Source organism: Pseudochaenichthys georgianus, chromosome 1 (assembly GCF_902827115.2).
Source record: "Pseudochaenichthys georgianus chromosome 1, fPseGeo1.2, whole genome shotgun sequence".
Taxonomy (NCBI): domain Eukaryota; kingdom Metazoa; phylum Chordata; class Actinopteri; order Perciformes; family Channichthyidae; genus Pseudochaenichthys; species Pseudochaenichthys georgianus.
Window position 1 is genome coordinate 35,005,582 of NC_047503.1, and position 14,479 is coordinate 35,020,060.

At 39.0% G+C, this 14,479-nt stretch overlaps 1 protein-coding gene across 3 annotated transcripts; it reads right to left on the minus strand.

Annotated features, from left to right (window-relative positions):
* Nucleotides 1-1,353: 1,353 nt before the first annotated feature.
* LOC117448035 (arfaptin-1-like) lies at nucleotides 1,354-14,152 on the minus strand. Of its 3 annotated transcripts, XM_034085107.1 has the most exons (10): nucleotides 13,845-14,152; nucleotides 12,704-13,083; nucleotides 9,071-9,166; nucleotides 7,728-7,836; nucleotides 7,063-7,164; nucleotides 5,943-6,055; nucleotides 5,457-5,678; nucleotides 3,827-3,984; nucleotides 3,457-3,631; nucleotides 1,354-3,350 (listed from the first exon to the last, which is right to left on the minus strand). In XM_034085107.1, exons 2-10 carry the CDS (start codon nucleotides 13,079-13,081, stop codon nucleotides 3,195-3,197), a joined length of 1,509 nt encoding a protein of 502 aa, XP_033940998.1. In that variant the 5' UTR covers nucleotides 13,082-13,083; nucleotides 13,845-14,152; the 3' UTR covers nucleotides 1,354-3,194. The 3 variants fall into 3 exon arrangements, with proteins under 3 accessions (XP_033940998.1, XP_033941016.1, XP_033941007.1); XM_034085125.1 differs by lacking the exon at nucleotides 12,704-13,083; XM_034085116.1 differs by lacking the exon at nucleotides 7,063-7,164.
* Nucleotides 14,153-14,479: the final 327 nt, after the last annotated feature.

Genomic DNA, 14,479 nt, shown 5'->3' on the forward strand with positions numbered 1-14,479 from the left:
AAAAGCTACATAACACACAAGGGGACGGGTTTTAACCAGAAAAGCATGACATGGGACCTTTAACCCCCAATGTTTCTACTTTGCAGGACAAAAGCAGCCTTGTTTTAGCTTGATGACATTTTTGCAATAGGATTAGAACATTTTCACTTAATTGAGATTTCAGTTGAGCGAGATGTATTTTTCTCCAGTATTTATAATCCCTCAGTGCTAGTAAACTCCAGTTTACACAATTATTCAAAACATTTAAGTTATTTTTTCAACGCTACTTGTGGGGGAAACTTCTGTGTAGCAATGCAGTGGGAGTCACCGACTCAGGAAGGAGACACGGGAAAGCAGGAGCTTTGATGTCAAACACTGATAGTTTATTTAGGAGCTTCGGCCGGAAGATTCACATCACAAGTCCAAGAGCCAGAGGTTCTGACTTGAGTTGCCTCGTCAATTCTGGAGCGCCTCTCTCTCGTTAGCCCATTTAACTGGTTTCGCAGAGAGTAAACAACATATTTGAGAAGATAGCCTAAACAGTTGGGAACACTGAGTCACTTGCGCCTGACACTTATGGCCTCGAAGATTTCACACCTTGGAGTCCACAAACACATAGGAAGTGTCCCAGTGTACCCACAACAATAAACCATCTGTGACCTAGGGTTGCCCGGTCATAGAATGGGAACAACAACATTATGGCTGAAGCAGCCTTTCTCCTTAAAGGAGATCACAGACGTCAGGGTTGGTCATGCACGTCATATCTAGGAGTCTATGACAATTATTTCCCTAACACTACTGAATACAATTCATTTTGTAATGAAATATTGATAAATTAACATTTTTATATATTCTTTAAACTTTTTCCATGTTGTTTTGCACTCCCGTCGACTTGACACCCTGCAGTCTTCCATGTCTTTTTACTCAGAAACTTTAGAATGTGGATCTTAGTCTTGTTATCTATTATGCCTTATTTGATGGACAATGTACAACAGATAAAACGCACCACTGAGTCTGATCATCCTCAAAGCTTTTTCAGAGGCTTAACCAGATCCTGTCAAATGTATACCCGTGGGTGTGGTGGGGGAACCAAAAGCACCTGGACACAGTCCAGTAAACAGTAAACAGTAAACAGTCGACTTGAATCCATGAGTATACACCAGGGTTGTTGGAAAGAAACAAAAAAAGCTAGATAAATGCAGAGGTTTACTTGTGATATAATTGTAGTTTTTCGTAGGGCATGTCATAAGCTTTTCCTCTGTGATAATGTCTGCATCCTTTTTTCTATAGCCTTCGGTTGCCAAATGTTCTACTTTATTTTTCTTTGTTGGCCCCTGGTGATGACATCTCATACAAGCTGCTACTACAAACACGTTAAGAGATTAAGAAAATAAACTTTTATTTTCCCAAAGAGGTTACACAACATTCAGAATCCTTTTCTTAACTCAACATGTGTTAATGTTTTATTATTACAAAGGTAGAGTCCCACTAGCACATACCATCACATCATTATGCAAGTCTTCAGGAAAAACAAAAAATCCAAAACTACATACTCAAAGTAAATAGAGAAAATTACAAATATATTCAATCAACAATAGATTGTTGTACAAGATTCACACTCCCAAACTGCTATGGTAAGCCATAGGAAAAGTACAACTCACCCAAACAAGGACAGCTGGTTATCAATACCAGCCTACAGTATGTCCTCTTCCAAAAATAAACTTTTATGTAGCCCAATGAACAAAACTTTAAGAAGCTCAAAGGAGGCTGGTCTTTCAAATTCAAAAAAAGGTTCCTCAAGTTAATCATATTTTGGTTTTCACCTTACATATCATACATTTCTTACAAGTACTTTGTAATTAGTCTCAAATGCATAAATGTGCAATATGGATAAATATCTTTGAGAACATCTTAACATGTCTTTAAACTTCAAATGTTAGTGGAGTATTTTTTAAACACAGACATGATGTGTGTTTGTGTGGAGTGTTTGAACATGTATGGTTGTCCTTTGAGAGTGTGTGTTTGGTCCATGCTCTTCCTGCAAGAGTGGGTCCCGTGAATTGGTGAGAGAGCCTGTTTTAAACAACAAGACCAGATATAAAAGCACAGAGAGGAAGAGAAGAATAAATCCAAGGCACATTGTCACATACAGTAAGGCTGGTCCTTCAATTTCTCTGAATGCCATGAAGAGGGAAATAGCAATATCAAAAGCAGCATCTTGTCATTATAATCATATCGCAAAGTGCAGAATTTATTGTGAGCGGCCATCGATATCATTTTAGAATATCAATTTAAAGTAATAGTTGACGTTTTGGGAAAATAGAGTAAGATGAGAAGATCGGTAACACTCTTGTGTGTGTGTGTACACTAATTATGAAACTACAGCCTGAGCTGGTTAGGTTAGCCTAGCATAAACACTATAATCAGGGGTAACAGTTAGCCTGCCTCTGTCCAAAGGCACATCACCTCCCATAAAACCACAACTCGATTTGTTTTTGTTTGAGTGAGATTTAGAGGTGCTGATACGCACCATGTTATTTAACTTTGGACAGCCGGGCTAGCTGTTTCACCTTGTTTACGGTCTTTATGCATAGCTAAGCTAACCTGCCACTGGCCATAGCCTTCTCTTACCAAAACACTCTTACCAAAAAAGTAAATAAGTGCATTTTCCAATACGTCAATCCATCACTTTAATACGAGTATGCTGATAGAAGTGACCAATTGCATGCATGCTTTACCCTGTTTTTAACAGTTGTAAAATCAAATCATGTTCAGAATCACATGAAGCTTCTGATTAGACTTGTATAAAGCATTCACCAAATCTCAGTCATCTGAGAAGAGTTCTGTAAATAATGATCCGACGGCAGTTGTTTTGATCCCGTTGCTGCCCTTACAGATCCAACATGTCCGCCGTGCTGGGATACAACATTCATATGCTGGAATACAAAAGGCCAGTTACAGTTTTCAAATGTGTTAAATGCAGCAACTCTTGTTCAACAGATTTGCCAAACAGTCTAAAAGTGCATCGATGGATGATTCAACAACAAGAGTAAAACGGATTGTAGGAGGTTTTTTTTTTCATTTTGTGTAGAGTTAAAAGATTTACAGCTGTGAAAGTTTGAAAGGCAGTGACAGTCGAGTTGAAGCTTTCACGTAGTTTCTGTAGGATTTGACATTTCCTGTCAACTGATCCTCTTCGGCTTCAGAGGGAGTGATTAGTGCTCTTCCAGCCAAGATGGACTGTCCCCACCCGGAATTTTCAACTTGATGTGGAACTGCTTGAGTGTCTGTTCCAGCTGCTGTTGGTTTCCGGCGTAGTACGCAGCAATGGCATTGTGGAACAGGATGAGCTGGTTGTGCAATACCTTCACCTGTTGCAAGAGAAGAAATGAATAAGATGATGAACAGTGAACACATTTGAAATAAAAGCCATTATTCTGCTCCAGTTATGAGGACTAGAGCAAGCCAATAACCAACCTTGTTCTCTTCCAGGAACTTCAGCTTGACGGAGACGTCGTTTCGCATCCTCTCGTATTTCTCGCGGTAGATCTGGAACTGCTGCTGGGAGAACTCGATCCTGGGCATGGTGGTGGCATCACGTGGTCCCAGATTCAACTCCTCCAAATCTGTACGGTACGCGTCATACTCAACTCTAGAAGTGAGGTTATTTAAACAGCATCAGAAAAATGCATCATGTTAAATTGTTAAAGGCAATGAAAGCAGGAAATCTGATTTCATGACAGCCCTGATCTCCCCAACACATTTCAGCTGGATTGAAAAATATCCTACCAATTGTTGGATAACCATTTGTGGTAAGGACATGGTGCACGACCTCAAGCAACCTTACCTTGCAAATTCATACTGTTTGATATTAATCAAGGTGTCTTCAATTGTTTGGTCCACAAGAGTGTTTACACTGCCGATGAAAAAGTTGATGCCAGCCAGCAATGTCTCTCCATTTTTGGACAAAAGCTTTTGGGTCTCAGCGTTGTAACCAAACTCCTCCTGAGAAACGGAGTCAAAGAAATGTTAGAAAGGCCCCGGAAATGTTGCTTCATCTGCACTGCAGTTAGAAGAAGAAGCTGCAGGTGCCAGCATTATACAGTTCCTGTTGTATATAGATATACACACAGGTGTAACAGTGATTATTACATATGAATATAAGTAACAATTAATTGTTTCAGGATCTGCATCAATTAAACACAAACTTTTAAATCTATTATTATTATTATCCATTAACCGATATGCAGACTAGGTAAGACATATTAGACAGCAGTAGCAACAATACATCTACAACTAAATATTTTCAAAAGCATATCTGTGTATAAGATGCATAATACATAGATAATAGTTAACAAAATGTAGAATTATTATACTGTATATGCACTGACTCGAATATAAAATAGAAAGCACTTCTTTCTAGGGTTGCCAGAAACTGACCATGATCAAAATCGATTATTCGGCAGCCCTGGCGAATAATAATCGATTATTCGACCCCCCCCCCCCCCCAGCGGGAGAAAAAAAAAACTCAGACAAAAGGAATTCCGTTGTTTTCTTTACATGTTACATGTTTAACAGTACACACAACAAACAAGCATGTCATCACAACGACGTGGCCTTGAAGTGAAGTTGGTAATGGCCAGCTGTGCTGCGTCTTTCTCTGTAACCTCTTTGGCGTGCTTCGCACTCAAATGCGAACGCATTGTTGAGGTTGAGTTGTGATAGACCAACGTCTTTTCGCAGAGCTTGCATTTAACTTCCTTTGGACTTGTATGTTCGAAGTAGTTCGACAAGGAGGAACTCTTTTTACCTGTCGGCTGCCGCTTTGTTCATCTTTAGTCGCACGTGTGAGGGAGAGGGGGGTGGGGGCGGGGTCGGTGTGTAGCGTGCTGCAGCAGCAGTCTGCTCTGCACGCAGGCTTCCTCCAAGTTTACAGTAAAACAAACTGGTGGTGTGACCAATGGCCATTTACAATTATTAATACTATTACTATTATTAGCATATATATATTTTGGTTGAAACTAAGCCAGAAAAAAAACAAAACATAAATAATAAAAGAAAATATATAAATAATAAAAAAAATATATATATAAATAAAATCGATTTTTAAAAATAATATTCGATTATGGAGACTGTAACGAATATTCGAATAATCGCTGGCATCCCTACTTCTTTCATTGAATCATGGAGCACTATAGATAAATCCCGTAACACAATTAGAGGACTTTGAGGAAGTGGAAGATGATCTTAGCTTTACAATGCCTTTTAAGTCATTAACTTTCATGAATCAATATAATAAACATAAAAAGGGATCAAAGTAGAGTCGGAAATGTTTTCCCAGCAGATGACCCACAAGACAGAACATTTATGTGTTACTTTATGGCTCTCTACTAGGATACTAAGTAAGGATGTTAACACGCCGCTTCCTGTTCATCCTACCTGATCTGATTGATGACTATACATTGATATGGACTCACATGCAGTTCTGGTGACTTGAGGCTGAGGTCGGCGAAGGCGTTACCCAGCTGCCTCTGCGTCTGCATTATCTGGGACAGCTGATTGGCCAGCGTCTGAGCCAGTTTGATGACATTCTGGTACTTCTTCTTGTTGTCGCGCAGGACTTCGATTTGGGCCTCCAGATCCAGGTCCACCGTCCTCGAGCCCCGTCCCAGCTTCTCAGACAGGATCTGTCTGGTACACTGCAGACGACAGCAGAATTAAAATATTAGGAAGCACTGCTGGGAGACATACTGTAATAGGGACAATCAGAGGGACAGAGTGGAGCCAATTTCATAGTCTAAAACAAGTGAAGATATCAATAATATGTGTTGTCAGTTTGGGGTATAGTTCCGTTTTCAGCCAACATCTTAATAAGCTAACAGATAAAGACTGAGACTTGGGTTGAGAGGAGAAACAGGGTGAGGAAGGACAAAAAAAGAAAAATTAAGGAAAGAGAGGATTACTTTATAAGTGTTGATGCTCCACTTTCTCACTAGGTCCAGTTTCTCCATGGCTGGGCTCTTTAAGTCGTCTGATAGGACCACCGCTCCGCTCTTTGGCTGTTCATTCATCGTGCCTGGACAATTAAAAATCATTCACTTAGTAGGTGATTACGTTATTTGATTTGCAGGCTGTGGTGAAAATTAGGGAGGGTTAGGGTCATGTTAACATTGAAACTGACAAAAGACTAAATACTCAAATTAGAGGTCTTAGTGGTTGCTGATAACGTGTAAGATTATTATAAACAAAATCTAAATTAAAATACAATTAATCATGGACTTACCATTTAAAAAAACAGTAACAGTGATGAAGTGCTTTTTTGTGGTTTGGGCACAGTGGGGAAATGTTAAAAGATATTGAGCCCTGAAACTGACAATATATCAGTCAGTTCATACAATAATTGTTATTATTGTTGATTTAAAAATAAATAAAATAGGTTTAAAGTTTTATTTAGTAAACACAAATAATTCAAATACTTTTCCTCCAACCAGCTGAATAGAAGTGAAAATGGAGGCAAATTATAAAAAATTTAAAAAATGTAAAGCTCTATTTTAATGTATGTATGTATTATGTATGTATTATGTTATATTTTTCACTTTTCCGAAAATCTTTAAAAATGTTGTCAGTTTCAGACCTCCATAGATTAAGGCTATGGGAGATTACGAGTGGCAACTTTTGCAAGGACAAAGATTACAAGCATGAAAACCACCTGCGATTAAATGAGAGCAGTTCCCTCCAAGCCGAGCTGATGCTTAGGGCAACGAGATGTTGCACCAGATCTAGAAATGTGGAGATCTAGATCTTAGAAAAATGAGTCTAAGGGTGTGTGTTAACACAGATGGTTACCCACTGCCAAGCAACACAACTACTTGAATCAGCCCAGACATATACAAAGACAAAGTTGCAGCAACAAGAGAGGAGGAGAAGAAAGGTTTGATTCTGAATGGAGCACAGCCTGTGGGAACAAGGAGCAGGTAAGAAACTGGTGAAAAACCAAGAGGTACAATAGGACTGCGGTTAATTACAGTGTGCAAATGGTGACGATTCATTATTATCTGATTCATACTCCACTGCTGCCGGTACCTGTCTCAGCCTGACTATCGCTGGAAGAGCGCGCCAAGCGGCTAGCAACAGTAGAGCTGGGAGCTACAGGAGCCACGGGAGACGTGGGCAGGCTGGCTGGCCCTGGGAGATATTCAAAGTTATCATTCATTAGTTTGTCACCATCCAGCCTAAACACGTGGAAAGGGGATTTTTTTATTGAAGTTGATTTCCTGTTTGTTTTCGTTTTTGAATGAATGTGCTAATGAACAAAAGCCTACCTCCAGCAGTGCAAATAACATGGCAAATATCCATGGCAACGTTGTAGTAAACGGGCTACAACAGCTCACCACTCAATGGGGAGATTTTTATTTGCATTTGTAACAAGGACAGGATGATGAAAAGGAAAGGAGCGTTAACACCTGGTGATCAGAGGGAACTCATTAAATTCAATTGGATGTCCACCTTTACAAATTCAAATGTCTGCCTTTCAATTTCACAGAGATTAAAACCCAAAAGTGGAGCACAGTGAATAGATGGAGAGAAAGACTGTTTGTAAACACAGAATGCTGCAAAGCACTCAAGTAACGTAACAAGGCTGGAACATTTCTGATGAGCTGCTCCGTTGCAAATGTCTGATAATGAGGAAACGGCACATAAACAAAACGAGGACAGCAACAATACAAATGGGGAGTGAAGTGTTTCACCTTTGTATGGTCCTGATTCGATGATGCCCTCTGTTGTTGAGGCGAAGTTGCCGGAAGTGACACAGGACTCAGAGAGGTTTAGGGCCCTGGGGACACTGGGGTAAGAGTCCTGTGAAACAAATCATACGGGGATTATATTAACAGGTTTAGTAGTTCTTAGCAGACAGGCGGCAAAGACAGGGAGCTTTTTGTACTTTCTGTATGAGTTTACAGACATTTGGGCTACGCTAAGTCGCACATTCTGCTCGCAAAGAAAGAAAAGTACAATAACACATTTGATCAACTTCACAATAAAAAAAAAGGATATCTTTGAAAGTCTTTTAAATCAGGTGGCAGATACTATATTTTATTAAAATGACCGTAATTGTTATCGACAAACTTCCCTCATTATTCAGCAGCACTTTGAATCTTGAGAATTCCTCTTAAATATATAAAAAACCATCTAATTGATAGTTGACATGGGAATTAAACAGTAGAGAACCATCTGGCATCTCCTGTCTTGTTATGAATTAATGATTGTACAGAAGCAGACACTTCCTAAAATGTACATCACGTAAGTATTAAAGTAAACTTGTGGCAAACCTAAAGTAGGGTTGAACAGCAAAGTGGTGCACAGTTGATTGACATGTGTTAGCATGTACATTCAAATGCCTGAGCTAATGTTTCGAAGATGCATATTTTATGCATACATTATTGTGGCTGTGTTGTCTTCCTGGCAACTGTCGGTGTGACTGAGAGCGAGTAAACAGCAGGCCATCTGGAAGCACTGCTGCTCAGTCAGATGGATGATAAGAGAGGGCACCCTAATGTCTCCATCAAAATGCTTTACTGCAGGGATATCACCTTGAATCCTTGACAGTGGATTATGCCACTGCTAATAGAATTAAACCTTTTTGTGTAGAGCTCCACAGATTTGTAAAATGTTCCTGTTAGCAAAACAAGTATCTGTTATTTTATTTAAAACCAAATTGAAAAGATGTTATTTTGCTTTAATGTTGAGGTATATGTTGTTTCTTTCTCCATATATAGTTAACTGTATAACATTTTGGATTGTTGGTTGGAGTAAATAAATAAAACATATATAGATATATAATAAATCTCCCTGTGTTTTGAAAAGTCTGTTCTGATCATTCATAGATAAAACTATTTAATCTAATTAAGAATACATATAATTGTTGGTTGCAGGTCTCCTATTTTTTTTAGACTGCCAAAGAAACAAAATATGAAAGGCATGATTGTTTGGACTGGTATATTTATCCAGGAGTCTTTAATATTTTATGATGAGACAATTCTCCTAGAAAAGTCTAGCTGTGAGAGATGCAGTTCTCCAGACACGGCCTTACCCTCTGGAACACCATGTCCGGGCTCTGATCCCCGTTGCTGGTGACTGGGATCTCAGCCGCTGAGCTTCGATGGAACTCCTCGGTCATTGTGCTTTCCTGTAATGAGGAGGATGAAAAGAAGCAGGTTATTCTTTAAAGCTTCACCATACCACTTCAAAGAGAGAGTCCTCTGTTAAGAAACACAACTCAGCATCCACTAGTGGGACACAACAGATGTGGGCTGCCATCTTGTGGACACAGCCTGGTGGAAATCATGAGCCTGGGCCAGGATAAAATACTGTTGTTAGTTATTGTGTCATATTTTGGAAGCTGAGTGCATTGCATAATGTTTCTTTTAATACAGACTGCAGCTGCCCTTACAACAAAAATACTCTAGCCTGATCGATAGATACAACTGGGACTACTTTGTCATAACATTGAAACTTTGACTCCCTTGCAAATATTAGAATAATAAGATAAGAATTTATTCTGATTCGAAAATGTTTTGCCAAAATCTTGGTCAAAACTCTTTGATATATATGTTTTTAAATCCTCTGGAGCAGAGAGAGGAGCTGTGGATTATTGTTATTGATTAATGCATCTGTGTTTCTTAGGGTCAAAAACACTACACTCACAACTTCAAATGAAAGTGTTTAGTTTATTTAATAAAAGAGCACATGTTCAATGTGAAAAGTGACCGTAGATAGATTACTTCAGTTGCAATTTGGTGCTATACATATATAATTTTTTTTTTTTATGAAATTAAAATGAAAAACACCTTGAATTTCAGGGGGGGCGCGGGGCTCCTTTGGCGGGGCGCAGCCAACGGAGAGGAAACTCTGATCTTTATCATCTGCTGTTCTCCATAGCAACAACCCTTTCCTTGAAAATATCTGGTTTCTTGTTGCCATGTTCCTCGAAGCGCTTACTCGCAAATACATGGCTTTATGTTTCACAGTGACATTCAGACCACATTCAACCCTGTGCGTCATGTTTTATAACTGGTCATTATGTAGTCCAATGTGGAAAATCCTGTGATGAAAACACACAAATGGACCAACAATTAACAATTAACCCTTAAGTCAACAATTACAAGGAACTACCTGTTATAGTCTTTGTGAAAAACATTTAGTCCCTTTTATTGATCCTGTTGGTTGAACTGACCAAGGAACACATTTGTTTGAATAGCTGCACATTTCCATCTTGGCTTGTAGCAGGCCACCCATTGGAGAAAACCGTTTTCAGCATCAGATTTGTTATAGTGCAACTTGTGGCCTAATCACAGTGGACTTAGGAACTAGAACACTGCCCTAAACACTAAAAAAGCTTTACATGTCAGCTATGTGAGGTCTAGCAGTTTAAAGTGGATTAGTGACATGCCTGGCAGAGGAGGTAACAAGGAAACAATGTAGTATACATCTGAATTTCTCTCTTTGAACACGATCCTTCAGCTAGAGGTAAACCTTGACCGGTGTCTAAATAATGCAGATAGCTAGCAGGAAACAAGATATGGGTCTTGTCTGAACTCAGCAACAGGTTTCACTGTGTGGGCAAAGAGTCCGTTTAAAACATGGGTTTCTACCAATAACACATTTAATAACAAAGCTTACTTGTTTGGTTTTAATGTATTTTGTAAATTAAGTCTTTCTTAACAACCCAGTACAATTCCCTTCATTGTGGAACTAATATATTGTATTCTAGTTCAGACTGTGACTTGAATTAAGGGAAACGCATAGAGAAAAAAAAGATACCGGTAGATATATAAATATGTGGTTTCCAAATAAAGAAGTACATTACCATAAAGTAACCTCAGAGCCCAATTGAGAGAATACACCAATTTCAGACAATCCATTATAAAGTAACCCGATAGGTCTTTTAAAACTAGTTTAACTGATTTTTTTATATTAAAAGAACTTGGGTTATCAGTTGCAAATACTACAAGATATAGCCCAGTGTTTTTGCTTTGATCACAATGTGTCATTTGATACGGTATGTATGTTTATAAAGAAAGAAATGGAGAAGAACGCCTTTTGTAAAGAAGTTGCTGTGTTTGGATGTTAGTAATAATCTTATCAAAACATATGTTTTAAAAAACCGATAGACTCAACCCTCTTATGACATAATAAATATAAACCAAAGTCAAGGTTATAGAAATGCTTGACAAAGACTTTACCTTGTGTCATGTGACCGTGACATAAATACATTAAGGCTATATGACCCCGGCATAGGGACCGATCAGCACAGGTAAGGGTTGGCTTGTCCATCAGCCTTCTGCAGATAACAGAGTGCTGCCCAATCACCTCTGACATCAAGTTTACACAGGCAAGGCACGTCTCCGAAAAAAGGGTGTAAATGAAGTCGGATTGCACAACGGTTTTTTCAATGTATTATTTATCCATCTGCAGTTCTTGCACAACTGTATTGATTGTCCCAATACAATCTTGTTTTTGTTATAGGAATGATTAAGCCAAGGATCCAGGGATAATCAGGCATCTCAGAGTCAAAATGGTCCAACCCAACATCTGGAAACACTTTGCAGGAAGCTTGGGAATAGTATGTCAGCCTACAGAGAGTAGGAGAGTGGCTGAAAGATAATGAAAAGGCAAGGTATGGCAAGTCATCTTGTGCCGTTACCGACAGTATCCTGGAAACAAGCAAACATGACGTGGGAGGAAGCGATAACAACAATAAACTAATTGTCCAATTAGCTGCGTCAGCTGAAGGAATCATGGCTTGACTCTCAAACTAGGAAGAGCACGAGCCTATTGAAAATTGCTGGGTTAAGGCTGCAGAAAGGATTAAAGATGTATCTTAAAGTAAGATCTGGAAATGGTGGGTTACAACTGTGATGACTGAGGTTTAGTAAATGAAGAGGGTTTACAAAGAAATAATGATTGCGATTGGACTTGCAATAGTGGCACTGAGCCCGATAGAGAACGTAAATCAAGAGCCTGAGAAGTCACACATTCCAGCGAAACAAGAAATGTGGGACTGCCGGAGAATGTGCAGTGCAGTGAGGAGTACAAATCCGTTTGACTTTTCCAGCCACGTGACAGCATGTAGAACTCTAGAGCTTTATTTACACCCCACTTACAAAACAGGGAAACGTTGTGAAGAAATGTAATCATTAACACATCATGTACACGGAGCAATGGCAACGAGTGTCTAACAAAAGAAGGCAAAAACAAAGTATATACTTACCCACTTACATTTTATACTTAAGTTTGCATTGTAATAAGCAGCAAAGACAAATCTCAGCAATCACTTGAGATAAGCCAGCATTTATACAAAACAAAGGAAAAGTAAGACGCCTTGATTATCCCCAGACACACAAAGCACCTGACAGAGCAACACACAAGTAAAAAAAAAGAAAGCCACCGACTACTGCACCGTCAACACAGAGCAACAGCTACACCAGCTATATTTCATAACCTCCACCAAAGCAGAATGAAATCTGAAACACATCTACCAGGAGAAACAAACAAGATCTGATGTTGTTGAATAATATGATAAAGCTTCACAGCTAAATCCAATCTTTTAGTAAATTAATTTTTGTAGAAAGCGATCATCACCATCACAGCAAGTAAAGATCGAAACAGCAAGAGCACAGAGAGCAAGTGCTAGAAGATTATCCAAAGTGAACGACAATATCACCTTTGTTTCAGTGTCAGAATCTCCACTTTCCTCTGGTGTTTCAGCAGTTTCAACTTGATGATTTGTCTCAGGTCCCTCATTTTCTACACTAGCAGACATGTGTGCAGCATCACTTTCACTGCTTAACACCTCTCTCTGAATGCCCTCATCCTCCTTCTGAATGGCCTTATCACCGTTTCCTGCATTTTCTTCAGCGCTGTCAATATCAATCTCGTCCATCTCATCATCTTGGTAATCTCTTCCACTACTGTAGTCTACACTGTCCTGTCTCACATCCTCACTAACACTTTCTTCTGTTTTGTCTTCCCCCTCACAATCCAGCTGAGGGTCCTCAGGTGAGGTCTTCCCCGATTCAGCCTCAAGACTAACTTCAGACATACCTGAAAACAGACAGATAGAAGGATATATAAAAATTCCTACCATACCAGCTGACAACTTATGGTTCAGTTAAATATAGGAATGCAATACAAACCGAACCCCAGTATGTGCCTGTAAATAAATGTAATATAATTTTTGTTCAACTCACAGTGCTAAGCATGCAATGACATAAATCCCTGATAGATAGTCTTGGATACATATATGCGAGCCAAGTGCTGACAAGGCAAAATAAATGTGTGTATTTCCAGATTTCCAGTGTGATTACTGGTATAGGTTTGGTACATGTGTGACATAAAGCTACACAGGAAACGACGTGAGTGCTATTATTTCTAATGCAGACAGTGAAGCATTGCAGCTATAATCACAACGTTTGCTCTACTTATCTCTACACCACACCCCGGAACACACTCATGGTTTACTTTAGCAGTTACCTGTTGCAGCACCGTCACGTGACTAACTAGGTGGACAAAAGTGACACAAATACTTATGCTAGTAACGACACATATAATGACAAATTATTGTTATATTTCATGGTTAAGCAAGCATTAAAGAAGCATTGTGTCTAGTTTGACTCATTGGTTAGCTTATAGCTGTCTACTAATTTGAGATGTGTCAGAACCGTTGACGTGGTGTTTGCTAACGTCAACCTAGCTAAACCGTAGATAACTTAACATTCTAAAAACTTAATTTAATCATGTTTTCCCTTCATATTTTGTCATATATGCAAGGAAAATACGATGCTTAAAACTTTAGTTCACATTACCTGTCTGCGGTCGTGGCTAACTCTTTAGCTGAGAGCTGTTAGCCGTTGCTTTGATTAACCGGACTAGCCGTTGTTGCTGTAGTTAACTGGAATAGCCGTTGTTGCAGTGGTGAGCTGAAGTCGTTGATGCTTGCTGTTAATGCAAACGTTGCATAGATATACTACCAAGTTATCATCGATGGTCCTCGACTATCTTTGAGCACACTAGACTTGCTGGGTGAACCCCGGAAAGACTAATCCACTGCGGCCCTCGGCTGTCATCAGAAGCAGACTACATCATTTGCAGCATGCGCTCTCCCCCTGCTGTTAGAACACGGTGCTTGCAGTTTGAGTCCAATGTCTAAAATTCATTAATTAATCAGAATCCGACTCAGAATCGGATTTATTGTCAACTAGGTTAACATATATGAGGAATTTGCGTTGGTGTTAATGGTGCATACAAATACACAGAAATAAGAATATGCTTGTTGTTTGGAAAAAAGTTTTTTTTAAATAATGGCTTTATTTACACAAAATATATGTAAGAAACTGAGTAGCCTACGGTAAAATAAAAATAAAATATGACAATTAATATATTCAAATAAGATAGTCAGAAGGAAGAGCTGTGCATATTTAAAAATATGTAGTGTGGTGAA

Bases quoted from the DNA above. Each gene is read 5' to 3' on its own strand.
- LOC117448035 (XM_034085107.1), bottom strand. From the start codon at position 13,081: ATGTCTGAAGTTAGTCTTGAGGCTGAATCGGGGAAGACCTCACCTGAG. The intron at 6,056-7,062 runs GTACCGGCAGCA...TTAATTGTCCAG, and splicing joins CGATAGTCAGGCTGAGACAG to GCACGATGAATGAACAGCCA. The intron at 3,351-3,456 runs GTTGGTTATTGG...CTCTTGCAACAG, and splicing joins AGTTCCTGGAAGAGAACAAG to GTGAAGGTATTGCACAACCA.